Source organism: Neovison vison, chromosome 3 (assembly GCF_020171115.1).
Source record: "Neovison vison isolate M4711 chromosome 3, ASM_NN_V1, whole genome shotgun sequence".
NCBI classification, from domain to species: domain Eukaryota; kingdom Metazoa; phylum Chordata; class Mammalia; order Carnivora; family Mustelidae; genus Neogale; species Neogale vison.
In genome coordinates, this window is record NC_058093.1 from 147,089,804 (window position 1) to 147,104,664 (window position 14,861).

The 14,861-nt window shown below is 42.3% G+C and overlaps 1 protein-coding gene across 1 annotated transcript; it reads right to left on the minus strand.

The window, feature by feature from the left end:
- Positions 1 to 1,213: 1,213 nt before the first annotated feature.
- ELAC1 (elaC ribonuclease Z 1) lies at positions 1,214 to 12,866 on the minus strand. The gene is made up of 4 exons (XM_044242956.1): positions 12,812 to 12,866; positions 8,949 to 9,113; positions 3,398 to 3,865; positions 1,214 to 1,896 (listed from the first exon to the last, which is right to left on the minus strand). Exons 2-4 carry the CDS (start codon positions 9,103 to 9,105, stop codon positions 1,430 to 1,432), a joined length of 1,092 nt encoding a protein of 363 aa, XP_044098891.1. The 5' UTR covers positions 9,106 to 9,113; positions 12,812 to 12,866; the 3' UTR covers positions 1,214 to 1,429.
- Between the last annotated feature and the right edge of the window lie 1,995 nt (positions 12,867 to 14,861).

Genomic DNA, 14,861 nt, shown 5'->3' on the forward strand with positions numbered 1-14,861 from the left:
GCCCAGTCAGTTTTATTAGTTTTTCCATTTTAGAAACGAGCAAGCTAAAGGTCACAAACACTAAGTAATCTGCACCAGACCACAAGGTACAGAACGGGACTCTGAAATCATGTCTTTGTGGCACCAAAGACAGGTTTGTGATCATTCAACTGTTCTTATGATACTGACGGGCACGAGAACGCCTCCAGAGGGACACACAACTAAAGCGTTTCCCAAACTGTGATAAGGAAATCCTTTTGAATGAATCTGTGCTTGAGACTAGCTTTCCATTTTGAGAAATACTGTGGGTCAAATGAGTCAGAGATATCCCATGGCAGACAGAGGGAGGTAGAAAGCAGCTCAGAAGAAAAAGCTAGGTTATTAAAACTGAGCTCAAAGAATTATTCATAGGGACACATAAATTAAATCTCAGCTTAAAAGATACAATTTCTTTACCTCCAGATTCCCAAGTTATAGTTCATGGCTCATTTCTGTCAAATATCTGACATGGTATTACAACCCCAACATCTCCTTAGCTAATTCTCTAATGTTTGTTTCAAGAATTTGACTTAACCAGTTCAATTCATGTCATTAATTTTGATAAAGCATATTCACACTGGGAGTATCATTTTTAACTTGCTGTGTACTTCAATAGGCCTGCAATTTGCATCTTGGGGTGAGATCATTTTTCATTGTACAAGACTGACCCCACCACTGTAGGATCTAGCACCCCTCACCCCTTTGACTAAATTTTAATGATACTCTTCTCCAGCCCCCACTCCATCATTTTAACAAGAAACACCCCCATAATTTCTAGGGGAATGGTATCACCCCCTGCTGAGACCCACAGGTTCAGAACGAACCAGAAAGTTCCCAAAAAAAACATTAATTGAAGGATAAACACCTACCTTGACCCTGCATTCAGTATTCCAGCAAACAAATTGTGATTTAATATGCTAGCTTCAATCCTGCATGTATAATGTCTCATTACATTTTTCTCTATTCCGTTAATAACATGGACAGATTGAACAAACTGCTAAAACACCATTTTTAGCCAAAAGGGCTGAGCTCTCTGTACTTTGCCAACACCACCAATAAAACTGGGCAGAAGCAAGCCCAGAACCGCATGTGGGTACTGGTTTATATCTGAGGCAGCAACCACAAAACAAAAAGTATACCTGAATAGTCAATCATTTTGTCAAATTTGGTCTTTAAGAAAGGTGCTGGTTTTTTCTTTCTTTTTAAAATGATTTATTATCAAAAAGTTGCTCTTTCTCGCTGCTGAGTCAGTTCAGCAATGCAGCTCTATCCTTTTTAGGATTATTAGGACTCAAATAATCTTAGACCAAAACACCAACCACAACCACCACCACCACCACAACAACCAACTTGACTGCTGGTTCAGTAACATATTCACAGACATGTCAGGATGCATTCTGGAATACCAGGTTCATTTCTTGATTGGAATGCCAATCACCATAAAGTCTTCAGCTAGAGTCACTTCTTGGAGATCTAACACTGATTCAGCTTGCTTTTTTAGTTCTATAATCCCATCTGTTTCTCCTTCTCTGGCCAAGGCAACTGGTTTGTACCTCTGACTGAAGTGAGTCAGAACTAGCCTCTTCGCTTGGCACAACTTTGCAAACGTGGCTGCCATCTGTGGTGTGCTGTGGCCGTGCTCCTTCGCTTTGTCCATCTGCGTGTCATCTAAGGTTGCTTCGTGGATCAACAGGTCTGCCTCGAAGCACAGCTTCACTCCTCCATCACCCACAACCCCAGAACAGTCACCCAAAATGCAGATTTTTCTTCCAACAATAGGCTTTTTTAAGACATCTTGGGGAGAAATTGTAACTCCATTTTCCAGAACAACAGAAATTCCATTTTTCAGCTTCCCATAGGCAGGACCTGGCGGCACACCTAATGATGGAGGGAGATAACATCACATCATGGGAATGGAATTTATGACTTGTTAAGAGAGTCTGTTTTAACAGCACAGCAAATGGAAAAGGCATCCAATTCTTTTCATAATTGTTATAAATATTTTACTACTCGTGGAAAGCTGGAATATTTATACATTATTAAAAGTTCGGTGTTGGCTGTTGATATTAGTGATGCCTTAGTACTTAAAACATCTCTCAAGCACACGTGTCAGATGAGCTTTAAGCTTTAAGTCCCACTAAGACTAAGACCTTCTTACAATCAAGCTACCAGCTTTGATTCTCTGCTGTGAATGGAGTAACAGTTTCTGAGACTGCTTTATTGAACAAGCTCATGTTTGAGTAAATTTAATGAGTCCATTTAAATAATGACAAAGTACCTACAAACTGACTTAACTTAATAAAAAAATGGTTTGAGAGGATCATTTGGATCACAACATCAAGGAACATTTCTGACAATCATACATAATCAATCTTCTTTGTGGAGAGAGGCAGTTCCTCTTGTATTAATTATCTTATAGTCATCTAGAACGACATGTGACCATCACTTTGAGCAACACCTAACAAACAAACAGAAAGTGCTCACTAATTCCAGCATGCGCCCTGTTTAAAGTTTCCCAATACAATAGTATTTCCACAGGCTTTTAGATAAGAAAAAATACCTTTGGCATAAGTCACTTCTCGTCATTATTTAGTATTTTGTTTTAGTTGGGGAAGAAGGAAGAGATTCTATAAAGAGACAAATATACAAAAGACACCATCATGCTTTTTAGGGGCTCTGCTGTGGCCATGAAAAGGCAGGCAGTGATGCTGCGGGTAGAAGGGACCTGGGCGCTGCTTTGAGAGGACTGAAGACCCCCTCATGCAAGAGAACCTGGCCTAGAGGAGGTACAAAGCCTCAGAGGGGACCCAAGTCTGTCTCTGTGCGCTAGCTCCCACCTATGAGGAACCCAGGCATGTGAAACAGTTGAGGCACGGTGTTCTGAACACCAGATTAACTTAATCAAGGTTGAATGAGCAGGCAAGGTTGACAAAGAAGGAAAATCCTAAAAGTAGCTGGTTGCAGTTGCACGGGTACCAACTACAGTAAAAAGACTCGGGCCAAAGCGGTCACCGAAAACATACTTTAGAAAGAAGACCTGAAAACATAAAAGCCTAGACCTAAGACAACCATCACCACCCTGCCAACCGAGCTAGCTAGCTGAAGCTAAGACAGACTAAAATGTGGATCCAGGGAGCTGAAGAGAAAAGGATTCACATATATATGTGAGTTTTGGTCTGAATAGCATCTTTGGGCCCCACATATTTCCCTTAATAAACAAACTTTGGGCAAAAGACCTAAGTGGAGAAAATGTCAGTTTTAGGCCTGGGAGACAGGAAACGAAGGTTATTATGACACTTCTAGCAGCTTCAGCTAACAACAGCTTAATTGATGAGGAGGAGAGGGAAACAAAACAAGACAAAAAAAACCCATCACTTACCGAGGTCTTTTAGTTTCTGTGCATTGAGTTTACCTGGGCGTTTCTTCTCCACAACTGAAAACCCAAAGGAGGGAATTCGGTGAAAGAGGCGAAATGCTTTTACAACAAACTGTTCGTCATCAACCAAAAGGTATGAGTTTTCTTCTGAGTCTAAAAGGATAGTTCTTCCTTGTCCCTCTTTGGGATGGCTGTCTGTTTTATTCACATGCATAAATTCTTTTAGTTCTTCTGGAGGACACTGATCTGCTGTAGGCACCAGCTCGTGGACCACATAGGGGAAGACCAACTCTGTGTGAGAGAGTTCCATGGTTCTCCAGATAAAGTCTCGAAGCCCAGCAGGGCCATAGATTTCAATAGGCTGTTTGGTGACCACAGAGCCACTCTGCAAGCTGATTGTGCAAAGGAGGCCAGGAAGGCCAAAGAAATGGTCTCCATGAAGATGTGTGATGAAGATCTTGGTAATTCTCCCTTTTGATTGAGGCAGAGAAATAAAATTTGGAATTTTTCCAGAAGTAAAAACCCATGCAATGCTACTTAAAACACCGAAAGCCGCAAAATGAATTTGGAGTTCTATTTATCACCATAAACTTATTTCTTTATATTTTGCTACATGAGTCTAGAAGCAAGAAAGACAGCCTTTATGGTTTTAATAAGATATAACTTTTTTAATGAAACATCTTCAAATTACATAGTACTGTAGTTTTAAGAGTATTTTCCTACATTATCTTCTTGCTGAAAGAAAGGAAAGAAGGGAAGAAGGCAGGCAGGCAGGCAGGCTGAAAGAAAACGAAAGGAAAGGAAAAGAAGGGAGGGGAGGGGAGGGGAAGGGAGGAGAGGGTAGAGGAGAGGAGAAAAGAGGAGAAGAGAAAAGAATAGGAAGTAATAGAGAAAAATAAGAAAGTGTACTAAAATAGTTCACTTAAACTAGACAGGCCTCAAATGTCAAAAGCATCTGACAGTTACAATGCCCTCTACTGCCTCCTCTGAGAATAACAAACACATACTTCCAGCAAAACAAACGCTCCCCTGGCTCCGAACTGACCAATGCTTGAACCCCAAACTACCATTTAAGGACTCTCCACACTGGACGAGAGATTAACTAACCAAGAAAAAGCCTGCCTGTCTGAGTGAGTCTGAAGAGGGAGGAGAAAAAGGAAGATGATGAGGCAGGAGGGAGAGAGGAGGAGGTGGGAGAGGAAAGGGGTGAAGAACCCAGAGGGGAGGTGGGCAACAGAAGCCAGAATGTAGATCAGAGGGCGGATCCCCTATGGTGTTATATAAAGGTATGTGGGCCCAACCCTCCTCTTCAGTGTGAGCTAACACAATGTCTTTTTCAGGGCATACTGGCTTAGGTTGTAACTTGACTTAGCCAATGGTAAACTGAATTTACAGTTGGTATATGCAGGATGCCACATTAGCATTTTTCTGAGATGCACCAAGGCATTTTAAAATTAACAATCACGGAGGGGCACCTATTTCAAACATTTGATACCATAAGAGAACAGGACCAGTATACTGATACCATAAAAGAATAGGAATAGTTTATTGCAAAGTGATTTGTCCAGCAACATCAAGGCAAAAAAGTGTTCTCCAGGTAAGCCTTCCAGAGTTAATACACCAAACCCAGGCCCCGGTGGCAGCAACAGTAGATTGGGCAGAGGCTGATTTGATATCTAGAGAATCCTGACACACTCTAGAACTTTCCTCAGTATGCTCCCTTTAGTTTTCTCTTTTAAGGCCTTGCTTTTACTGTCTTTAGACTTCTTGTAACCCTTTCATTTCCCCCTTCCTGCTGTCCGGGCAGCTGAAGCACCCGTAAGTGTGACCTGAGTCCTCTGCAGACAGAATTATGATGGTTACTGAGTCATGACCTCATGCTGACCTTACAACTGCAGAGTCCTCTCCCTATATAGTGCACAACAAAGCCAACACTGAAAACCAAAACAATCTGTGAGCCCAAAGTAAGTGAGACAAATTAAGTCAAAAATTTCTTCCCACAGTTATCACAGTTTCAGGGAAGACAAACATTTCATTTCTCAAGAAACTTGATTTCAGAGGGAGAAGGAATGGCAATCGTAACAATCAAAGTTAGAAGATGCTATCAAATGAAGAAAGCAGAGTACATGAATTCCCTTGAGGACAAGGAAGTTACAGGGGTATATGTCATCCACAGAGAAGTGGAATACTAAACGTCCCTTAAGTGAGGACATGGCTATATTTACAGTGTAGGAAAATGCCTGCAATATAATTGTTCAGTCGAAAAAAAAGCAGGTTACGCCTGGTATGGTACCATTTATGCAAACTGTACACACACACAAACATACCTATAGCATTAACATATCTACGTCTATAAAAAAATTTACCTGTAAGGGGAATTCAGGCTTATTTTATGTTTCTGCTTTGTTTGAATTTTTACAATGAGCATGTATACTTTTCCTTTTTAAGTTTCTATTTATTTATTTATTTAACCTCTCCACCTAACATGGGGTTCAAACTCACCACCCTAAGATCAATACTTATATTCGCCTCTGAGTGAGCCAGCCAGGTGCCCTGCACACATACTTTTTATAATCATTTCATTACACTTTTGTAATACTTTTAATAATCATTTTTAAGGGGAGAAAAAGGAAGGCTTAAGCTCACTCTTTAAAATTATGAAAGAGGGCACCTGGGTGGCTAAGTTGGTTGAGCAACTGCCTTCGGCTCAGGTCATGATCCTGGAGTCCCAGGATAGAGCCCCACATCAGGCTCCCTGCTCGGCGGGGAGTCTGCTTCTCCCTCTGACCTCTCCCCTCTCCTGGTCTCTCTCTCTCTCAAATAAATAAATAAAATCTTTAAAAAATTAAAAAATAAAATAATGAAAGAAATAGACATGACAAACCCATACTTGTTGATCAGATGCTTGCACATGAGGACCAAGGAAGCTTAAAAGAAGTATGTTTAGATAAATAAAAAGTAATCCCTTATGAAACTCATAAAATATTATTACCCCAGGAGGACTACAAGCTGAAAGGGTTTCAACGGATCAAATAACGGTAGGTCCGTATTGCGTTGAGAGTACCGGATGAACTGAGAGTACTCCATTCCAGTCTGAGAATGGGGGCTTTTGGAATGCTATAGAGTCATAGTTAAGATTCTGTGATTACCGTCTTTCCCTCTTCTCTGAGGCCAGGAATTTTTTTAGCCAGTAAGAATTTAGCAAACTAAAGGTTCCCTTAGGCTTTATTTTATTTATTCTTTGTGAGGCTTAGCTTTGCAAAAAGGTTTACTTAAGACATATATAGGGGCGCCTGGGTAGGCTCAGTGGGTTAAGCCTCTGCCTTCGGCTCAGGTCATGATCTCAGGGTCCTGGGATCGAGCCCCACATCGGGCTCTCTGCTCGTCAGGGAGCCTGCTTCCCGCTCTCTCTCTGCCTGCCTTTCTGCCTACTTGTGATCTCTCTGTCAGATAAAGAAATAAAAGCTTAAAAAAATTTAAAAAAAAACCATATATATAATATAAAATATTGGAGAAAGGTATTGTAGCAAATAAGTGTGAGGTGGCAGTCCATAGCCCCTACCTCTTGATGTTCATGTCTCTCTACAATTCCTTCTTCTTCGGTGTGGGTGGGACCTGTGACTTTTCTAACCAGGCAAATACGGCACAGGGATACGGTGTGATTACATTAGAAGACTCCATCCTGCTAGCAGGCTTGCTCTTGAGTTTCTTTCACCCTGGCTGGCAGTAAGGGACCAAACTACCATGAAGCAAAACGAACATGATCAAGAACCAGAGGCCTCTAGGAGCTGTGCAAGTCTTGGTCCTACAACTGTATGGATTCTGCCAACAACTCTAGTGAGCTCTAAAGCAGATTCTCCCCCAGTGGAGCCTCTGATGAGATCTCAACCCTGGCCAAACATGGACTGCAACCCAGTGGGACCCTGAAGCAGAGAAACCAGCCAACCCAGGTTCAAACTCCCTGACCCACAGAAACTATGGATAATAAATGCAAATAAGACACTAACTTTGTAATCTGATATGCAGCACTGATAAGTGGTACAGGTATTAAATAAAAAGACTATCCCCACACCCAAACCTCTGGCACCCACACTTAACAGTTTCTTGTTTCTGTTTTCATCACCCCACCCCCTCAATCGCTATTGTCTAAAATGTGAACGATTACAGCCTCCACTCTTATAGGTAAATTTTTTTGTAGATGTAGAGATGTTAATGGTATAGGTATATTTGCGTGCGTGTGTGTGTGTACAATGCGCATCCCTACTTTTCTCACCAGAGGAGACTTCTAATCATCAGTTAGATCCTAGCTCTACTATTACAATTTCTGGGATGCTTTCTCTGAACACACAGCTGATGCCCCCATCCTTTGTGCTCCAACAGTATTTAGAATATAGTTCCACTGTTCTCTTTATCACATTACACTATGTCTATTCACATACCAATTTCCACCACTAGACTATGAGATCCTTAGATGTTAGAACTAACTTTATTTCAGTCATCAATGCCACACATTGTAACGAATCACAGGAATAATTTCAATAACTATCATTTATCAAGACCTAGTGAGAAGCACATACTAAGTGCTGAATACCTTACACATGCATCACCTGAAGAGTTGTTTATTAGACATCTACTAGGTATACACACAATCCTTGAGCTTACATACACAATAAACACAGAAACAACTATTTAAATAACAATCTTAGATACTGATGCTAAGAAATCAATAAAAATAGCACAAAGAAATAGAATACCTGGGATGAACAAGGAATAACTTAACCCCAGAGGTTCAGGAGATGGTCTTTGAACTAAGTTTTACTGATGAGAGACAAGCACACAGAGAAGGGATTATTAGATATAACTCTTACAACATCCCTTCTAAGTTGAGTTTTTACCTTCATTTTCACGGTTAAGAAAATAAAGCTTAAGTTTGTTTATCTGCTAAGGCTATAAGCCAAGACACAGCTGGGACTGCAACCCAGGTTGTTCTGACTCTGAGCCAAGGCTTTGTACCACTGCATTCCCTGGCCTGGTGGAGTACTCTGGTGGGCCTCTGCTCACACCATTGCCTCTGGCTGGCAAGCTCATCTTCTCCCCAGCCCAGCGAATCCCTCCTCCTCCGATAACTCAAGGGTCACCTTCTTTGAGATACTTACCCTGATAACCACAAATGAAAAAGAACATCTCACTCTCCTGAGCATCTACAACTCTTTATACCCTCTTGTGATACTTACAACTATCTCCTGGTGGAAATAAATGTGTACACTGCTCCTTTGCTTCTGGAGTATCTTTGTAATATGCCTCATGTATCCCACTCCATCCTCCACCCCCAAGCTTATATAAAATCCTTGCTCTCAACATTTACAGGAAGAACAAAAAATAAATAAAGTTCAGTGGATGTGGCTGGATGCCTGAGGGCTTTGCAAATCTGGCCAGGGCTCTAGCACTGAGGTGGGAATGCAACTCTTGGGGCTGTTTCTGAGCAAAAGGCCCAAGGAGAGCCAAGACAATGAGTAACAAATAGTCTTAATGAGAGAGCTGAAAGCACACTAACCTGCTTTAAGTTGGCTTTTCATAAGCTGTGTCTGCGTCCCCTCCCCACAGTCAAAGAGCCAGCACTCGCCCTCACACCGAAGGACCAGAGCAGAGGCACCCCGGGTTGGGGAAGGGTATGCTGCACCCGTACCCAGAAATGTCACATCCATAGACATCTTCCACCCTGCAATGAAAAGATCATCCAGGGATGATTACACATCACTGCTCAAAATCACCAAAAACATGTTCTTTTGAGATTTACTGTTATTTATGTTATCTGTAAGTATTATTTATAAATTATTCAGAAAAGACTGGATTCTTGCTCTCTTATAGTTTCCCAAAGAAACACCAAGTAAGATTCTAAGAACTCTAAGTGAGTTAAAACCACAAGTTACCACACCTTATGACTGCACACACACACACACACACACACACACACATAAGTTAAAAAACTGCCAAATCCAGTCAATTAAAAACTATAGTTGAACCACAACTATTTAATATTCTGGAAAAGGTAAAACTACGGAGGTAATAAAAACACCAATGGTTGACAGTGGTTTGGGGAGGAGGGAAGAATGAGTAGGTGAAGCACAGGTGAAAAGGTATTCTCGTATTACTAGTGGTGGAGGTATACACTGCTTTTGTGTTTTGAGAGAGTAAGCTGGCAATATACATTACCAAAAATAATGATGCTGCTAATATCAACACGTTTTAACCCACAAACCCATTTTTATACCCTACAGAACCCTATACAACCCCTTTATACCCTACAGAAATAAAGGACCTATGTACAGTGATGTTTCTGGTGGTACTTTTAAGGTGGCTAAAATTTGGAAGCCAGCTGAATATATTTCAACAGGGAAATGACTGAATATTTTATTGTACATTCAGAACTATTTGTTCTGCACTTTAAGTCAGGTCTATAACTCTTGTCTTGGAGGGATGACAATGATAAAAGGTATAGATGGCTATGGCATTATCTCATTTTTAAAATGCCCTGAACTGCTGCATTTACATAAGACAGAGAAGGTCTGTGGGGAAGAATATACACCATACTGTTAATATTGGTTATCTCAGGGGTGATTAAAATGGTGATGGTGTGAAGTGGTTAAGTTTTCTTTTAAATCTTTGGATTGATTTTGGTTGCAATGAAAAGCATTTGATGTCTTTATTTTCAATGTATTTTATATTTTATTTATTTAATATTGATTATTCAAAAGAAATGTCATAAGGCTGAACATACTTTTCTAGCTACACATCACCTAATCTTTCTTACCATTTGGAGATACAATCAGCCCTCCTACCCCCTCGCCCCACACACACCTCACACATACAGAAGGTATATCTCTCCAACCCATACACAGGTTTTAGGTAATTGCCAGTGTCCCTTCCATGTGTTACTCCACACTTTCACTTCCAAGATCAAGCCTTCCTCTGATAATTAGGTAATTTAATTTGCAGAGGCTTTCCTGTTGGATTGCAGTTTTCAACAGAGGTGAGAATAACAGAATGTAGAAAGTTAAACATTTTAAAAGCTAATAAATGCAGAAGGAATAATAAAATATAATCACTTTGCAATCCTTAACAAATAATGGATCTAGGCCACTGGTACAGAACCCTTGAGCGTATTAGAATTACCTGGAGAGCTTTTAAACCATATCAATAATTGGGTTCCATCCCAGAACAATTAAAAAGGAATTCTGCAAGTAAGACGTGTTGTAGTATTAAAAAAAAATTCTTCCCCTGTGATTCTAACGTGCAGTCAGGTTTGAGAATCACTAAGTGAAAGGCTAATGGAGAACTACAAAGAAGAGATCAGGCTGACCTAAATTCACTAGTCAAGTAGTCAATCTTAAAAAAAAATTTTTTTTATTATGAAAAATTTCAAACACAAAAGTAGAGAGATTAGCGTAATGCATTCCCATAAAACCATCACCACGCTTCAACAATGATCAGCTCATGGGGCACCTGGGTGGCTCAGTGGGTTAAAGCCTCTGCCTTCAGCTCAGGTCATGATCTCAGGATCATTGGATGGAGCCCCCCACCCCCTCACTAGGCTCTCTGCTCCGCAGGGGGCCTGCTTCCTCTCTCTCTGCCTGCCTCTCGGCCTACTTGTGATCTCTGTCTCTCAAATACATAAAATCTTTAAAAAAAAAAATTATCAACTCATGAGCAATCTTGTTTGGTCTACATCCCCCAGCAATTATCCAAGAATACCTGATTAAGTGGTATTTGGTACTTCCATTAGGAAGTTCATGCTGTCTGGCTGTCTCTCTCTTTCTGAGGTTAACAGCCACTAACGTTCATGGTCAGGATTCACTATTTCATTAGAGGCTGCCAAAAGTTGATATTCTCTCATTCATCTGAAGTTATTAGGGGCATCCTTCTGTAAATCCTGGGTAAATTATTTAGTTACCCTGCGGTGCAATCTGTACAGAAAAGGTCCAGTGACCAATATTAACACCACAAAGAAAAACAAGATCTTATCTAACTCCTGGTGTGCTGCAGTATGAGTACACAATAACCCGATGAGGTTTTCTTGCCAAAGAGTAGAACCTGAATCTGAAAAAAACTGTAATCCAAACACCAGTTTATTAAAGGACACCACAGGGATGGAAGAAGCAAAAACCAGCATGTAGGAAACGTCACAGAACAATGAATACGTTTTTTTAACAAGTAAAATACAAGGGGGGGGGATAAGAGCCATAAGATTAAATGAAATTGAAAAGATGTCAACCAAAAGTGGCATGGGTAGCTTGCCTGGACCTGGATTTGGACAAACTTAAAAAGAGAAAAATGGGATAAAAAGAGAATTGGCAGAAAAAGAGACAAGCGGGGAAACGTAAACACTGGCTGGATAAATGATAACATGATATGCTTATTAAATCGAGAATGGCTTTGTTTTTAAAAGGAGTTATTCTGTTTTACACACGTAAGCAAGTATTTCGCGAATAAAACGGTACACTCAGATCTGCTTTCAAATAATCCAGCGAGGTGAGGGTAACAGATGAAACAAGACTGATCTTATCTTCCTATGTTTGAAATTTTCCATAATAAAAAGTTTTAAAATGAGCCAAATAATAAAAACCCTTCCACCAGGTCGGGAAGGAATCAGAAGTTAATTTGCTTCATCAGTGGTCCATGTTTTGTGACATGCACCATTCGAGGCACCAGGAATTAAAAGCAACCAGACCAGACTGGGTCCCTGTCTTCTCGAACATAAAAGCAGCCGCTTGCTCTCCGGGCTATGATCCACCTTGGATCAAGTGCACATTCCGGCCGGCCCAGAAGAGAGCACACGTCCACAGCACTGTCACCTGACACTCCTCGGGCCAGTGCTTCTCGTCCCCGCTGCACACCACAATCACCTGGTGATTCTGGGGACTCAGCATCTGGAAGGCATCCCAAATGACTCTAAAGGTTGCCAAGCTGAGAACCAGTTTCCATAGAGGCGGCGCCAACCCTGCAATCACCCTGGGGTACCGGGAGGGCGGATACTGCCTTCCTCCATTTTAGAGATGAAAGAACCGTGGGCCGGGGAGAGACAAATGGAGAGGCCAAGGCCGAGTCCGGGCCAGAGGCTAGGTCTCCGACCACGTCCGAGCCCAGGCTCTCCCCCAAGTCAATGTCAGTCTCCCGAAGGAGGGGTGGGCGGCAGCAGGGGCGCGGGGCGACTGGGGGCTCCCGCCTCGGGGTCGGGGGTAGACGAGGCGCGTCCTCGCTCCCCGGCGCTCCCCGGGCCTGGGTGGTCCACGCCGGGCCCGGCCCGGGAGACTGGTGAAAGCGCGCCTGCCCGCGCGTATCGGCCCACTAGGCGGACGCCGGGCTGACGGCAGCTCAGACCCTGGCCCGCCCCTCTCCGGCGCGCCCTGTCCCACTCACCCACTCCCCGAGGCCCGCGGCAGGAGCCGAGGGAGGCGCAAGCCCGCGGCAAGGCCCAGCCGTCCACCGGGCGGCGCCGGCGCTGGCGGAAGTGCGCCGCGGGCTGTGACCGCGAGTGGCCGCTCTAGGACGAGGCGGAGGTCCGCGCTCGGTGGTGCCCGGCCAGGCCGGCCAGTGCGGTTGGGCTGGGCGCTGATTGCGGATACAGTGTTGGTGCCCTCTGGCCCCCCGTCCGCTTTCACTCGTCCGCACAATTCTCTGAGTAAGGTGGTAGTGGTCACCTGTGAGGACCAGAGCCCTCAAAGGGGAAACGTTTACTATTTATTACTTTTGTTTTCCGTGTTATGTTTTCCAGCGTGCTTCTCGAACAGTGTTGCCCCCGATACTTTGTTCCCGCATAGGTTTGTGTAATTTCTATTCTTTCGCTGGGATGAGTCTTTCAGTTTTTTAATCACTAAATCTAAACGTTTAAGCCTGCGATGCCTAAGAAAAAGCAATGTGCTTTTTTAAAAAAAATTATTAATTAAATTTATTTATTTTCAGCATAACAGTATTATTTTTTCACCACACCCAGTGCTCCATGCAATCCGTGCAATGTGCCTTTGAATCAGAGTCCATGGCAGCATTACTGTAGACCCCAAACCTCCCTTCTGTTCCACTTTATTTAGGGATTCGCCGCAAGCCTTGAAGGTGTGTTATCCTTGGGCACAGCATAGCCTGCTGGACGCTCGAGTGAAAAGCCCGGGCCTGCTCTGTGCAGAAACTGAACGTCTTGATTATCAGTAGGATAAAAAACTCGGTTTAAATTCCAACTTTAAAAAAAAAAAAAAAGCTATTTCAAGCTCCTATGCAGTGCCAAATGGCACAGATTTTTGCTGGACATACTTGAGGTGGCCAAAGCACCCAGCAGCTTCATAACAGGAATAGAGGTGCTGTGCCTATGGAGTCTTTGAAACCCCCGGAGAATGGAATCAAGAGCCATGTTGCCCCACCCCCTCTGCTTTGCCCAATAGACCATTAAGTATTTTACATTTTGGCCTCTTCAAAGTCTTCATTCAATTATTAATTGAGCTCTAGCTTTGTGGATCGTGTTGTTTTTGAGGCTGAAAGGGTTTTTTAAGTATGTCATAGTCCCTGGTTTTAGGAGTATACACTGAGGCTGGAAAAGTATGTATTGGGAAGCCACCAGCTAACAATATGAGGGAACAAATGAGAAGACAAAATGAATGATAAGAATATAGGCAAAGGGAGCTCAGTGGATATACAGTTAGTTAAGAAAAGGTGGGGCTTGAGCTAGGTCTGGTAGGGTGGGTTGAGATTTGGATTGGTGTTGCCAAAATGGAACAGTAAATTGGATTTGGTCACATGGGGTCTCACTTAGCCAGTATTAAACACCAGAACTGGAACTTTATTTATCCTGACACTTGCTTAGCTCAGAAGCACCTGGGAAGACACACATCATTCCACAGCTAGGTCCTGGTCACAACTGAGCTAGTATAGGGGTTACCCACAGCAGTACTCGCCACAGACTCCTCTACTCCAGGGCTTTCTGCCTACCCATCAAGGCTTCCTACAACTCCTCTCCTCAGGGCTGTTATATATTTATCACAAAACTTTTTGTTTATTTTTAAAACTTTCCATTATATGAGAAATTTTAAATATACATGAAACTTGAGAAAATGTCTAATGCACCTTTATGTGTAACAATCACTCGCCTTCAATAGTTAATAACATCTGGTTCATCTTGTTTCACCTGCAACCAAACCCTTCCCCTTCAAAGGCAACAAAAATGTGGATTATTTTAAAGCAAATTCCAGACACAATATCATTTTATCCATAAATACTTCTATAAGCATTTAAGACTCCTTTTTCTGGTAGTCTCAACACTGCATAATGATGGTGGGCAGTTTAGTATATAAATATAAATGATAAGTATTATTTATTTATTCATTTTTATTTAAGTAGGCACCATGCCCAGTGTAGACCCCACTGTGGGGCTTGAACTCATGGCCCTGAGATCAAGGCCTGAGCTGAGATTAAGAGTCATTGC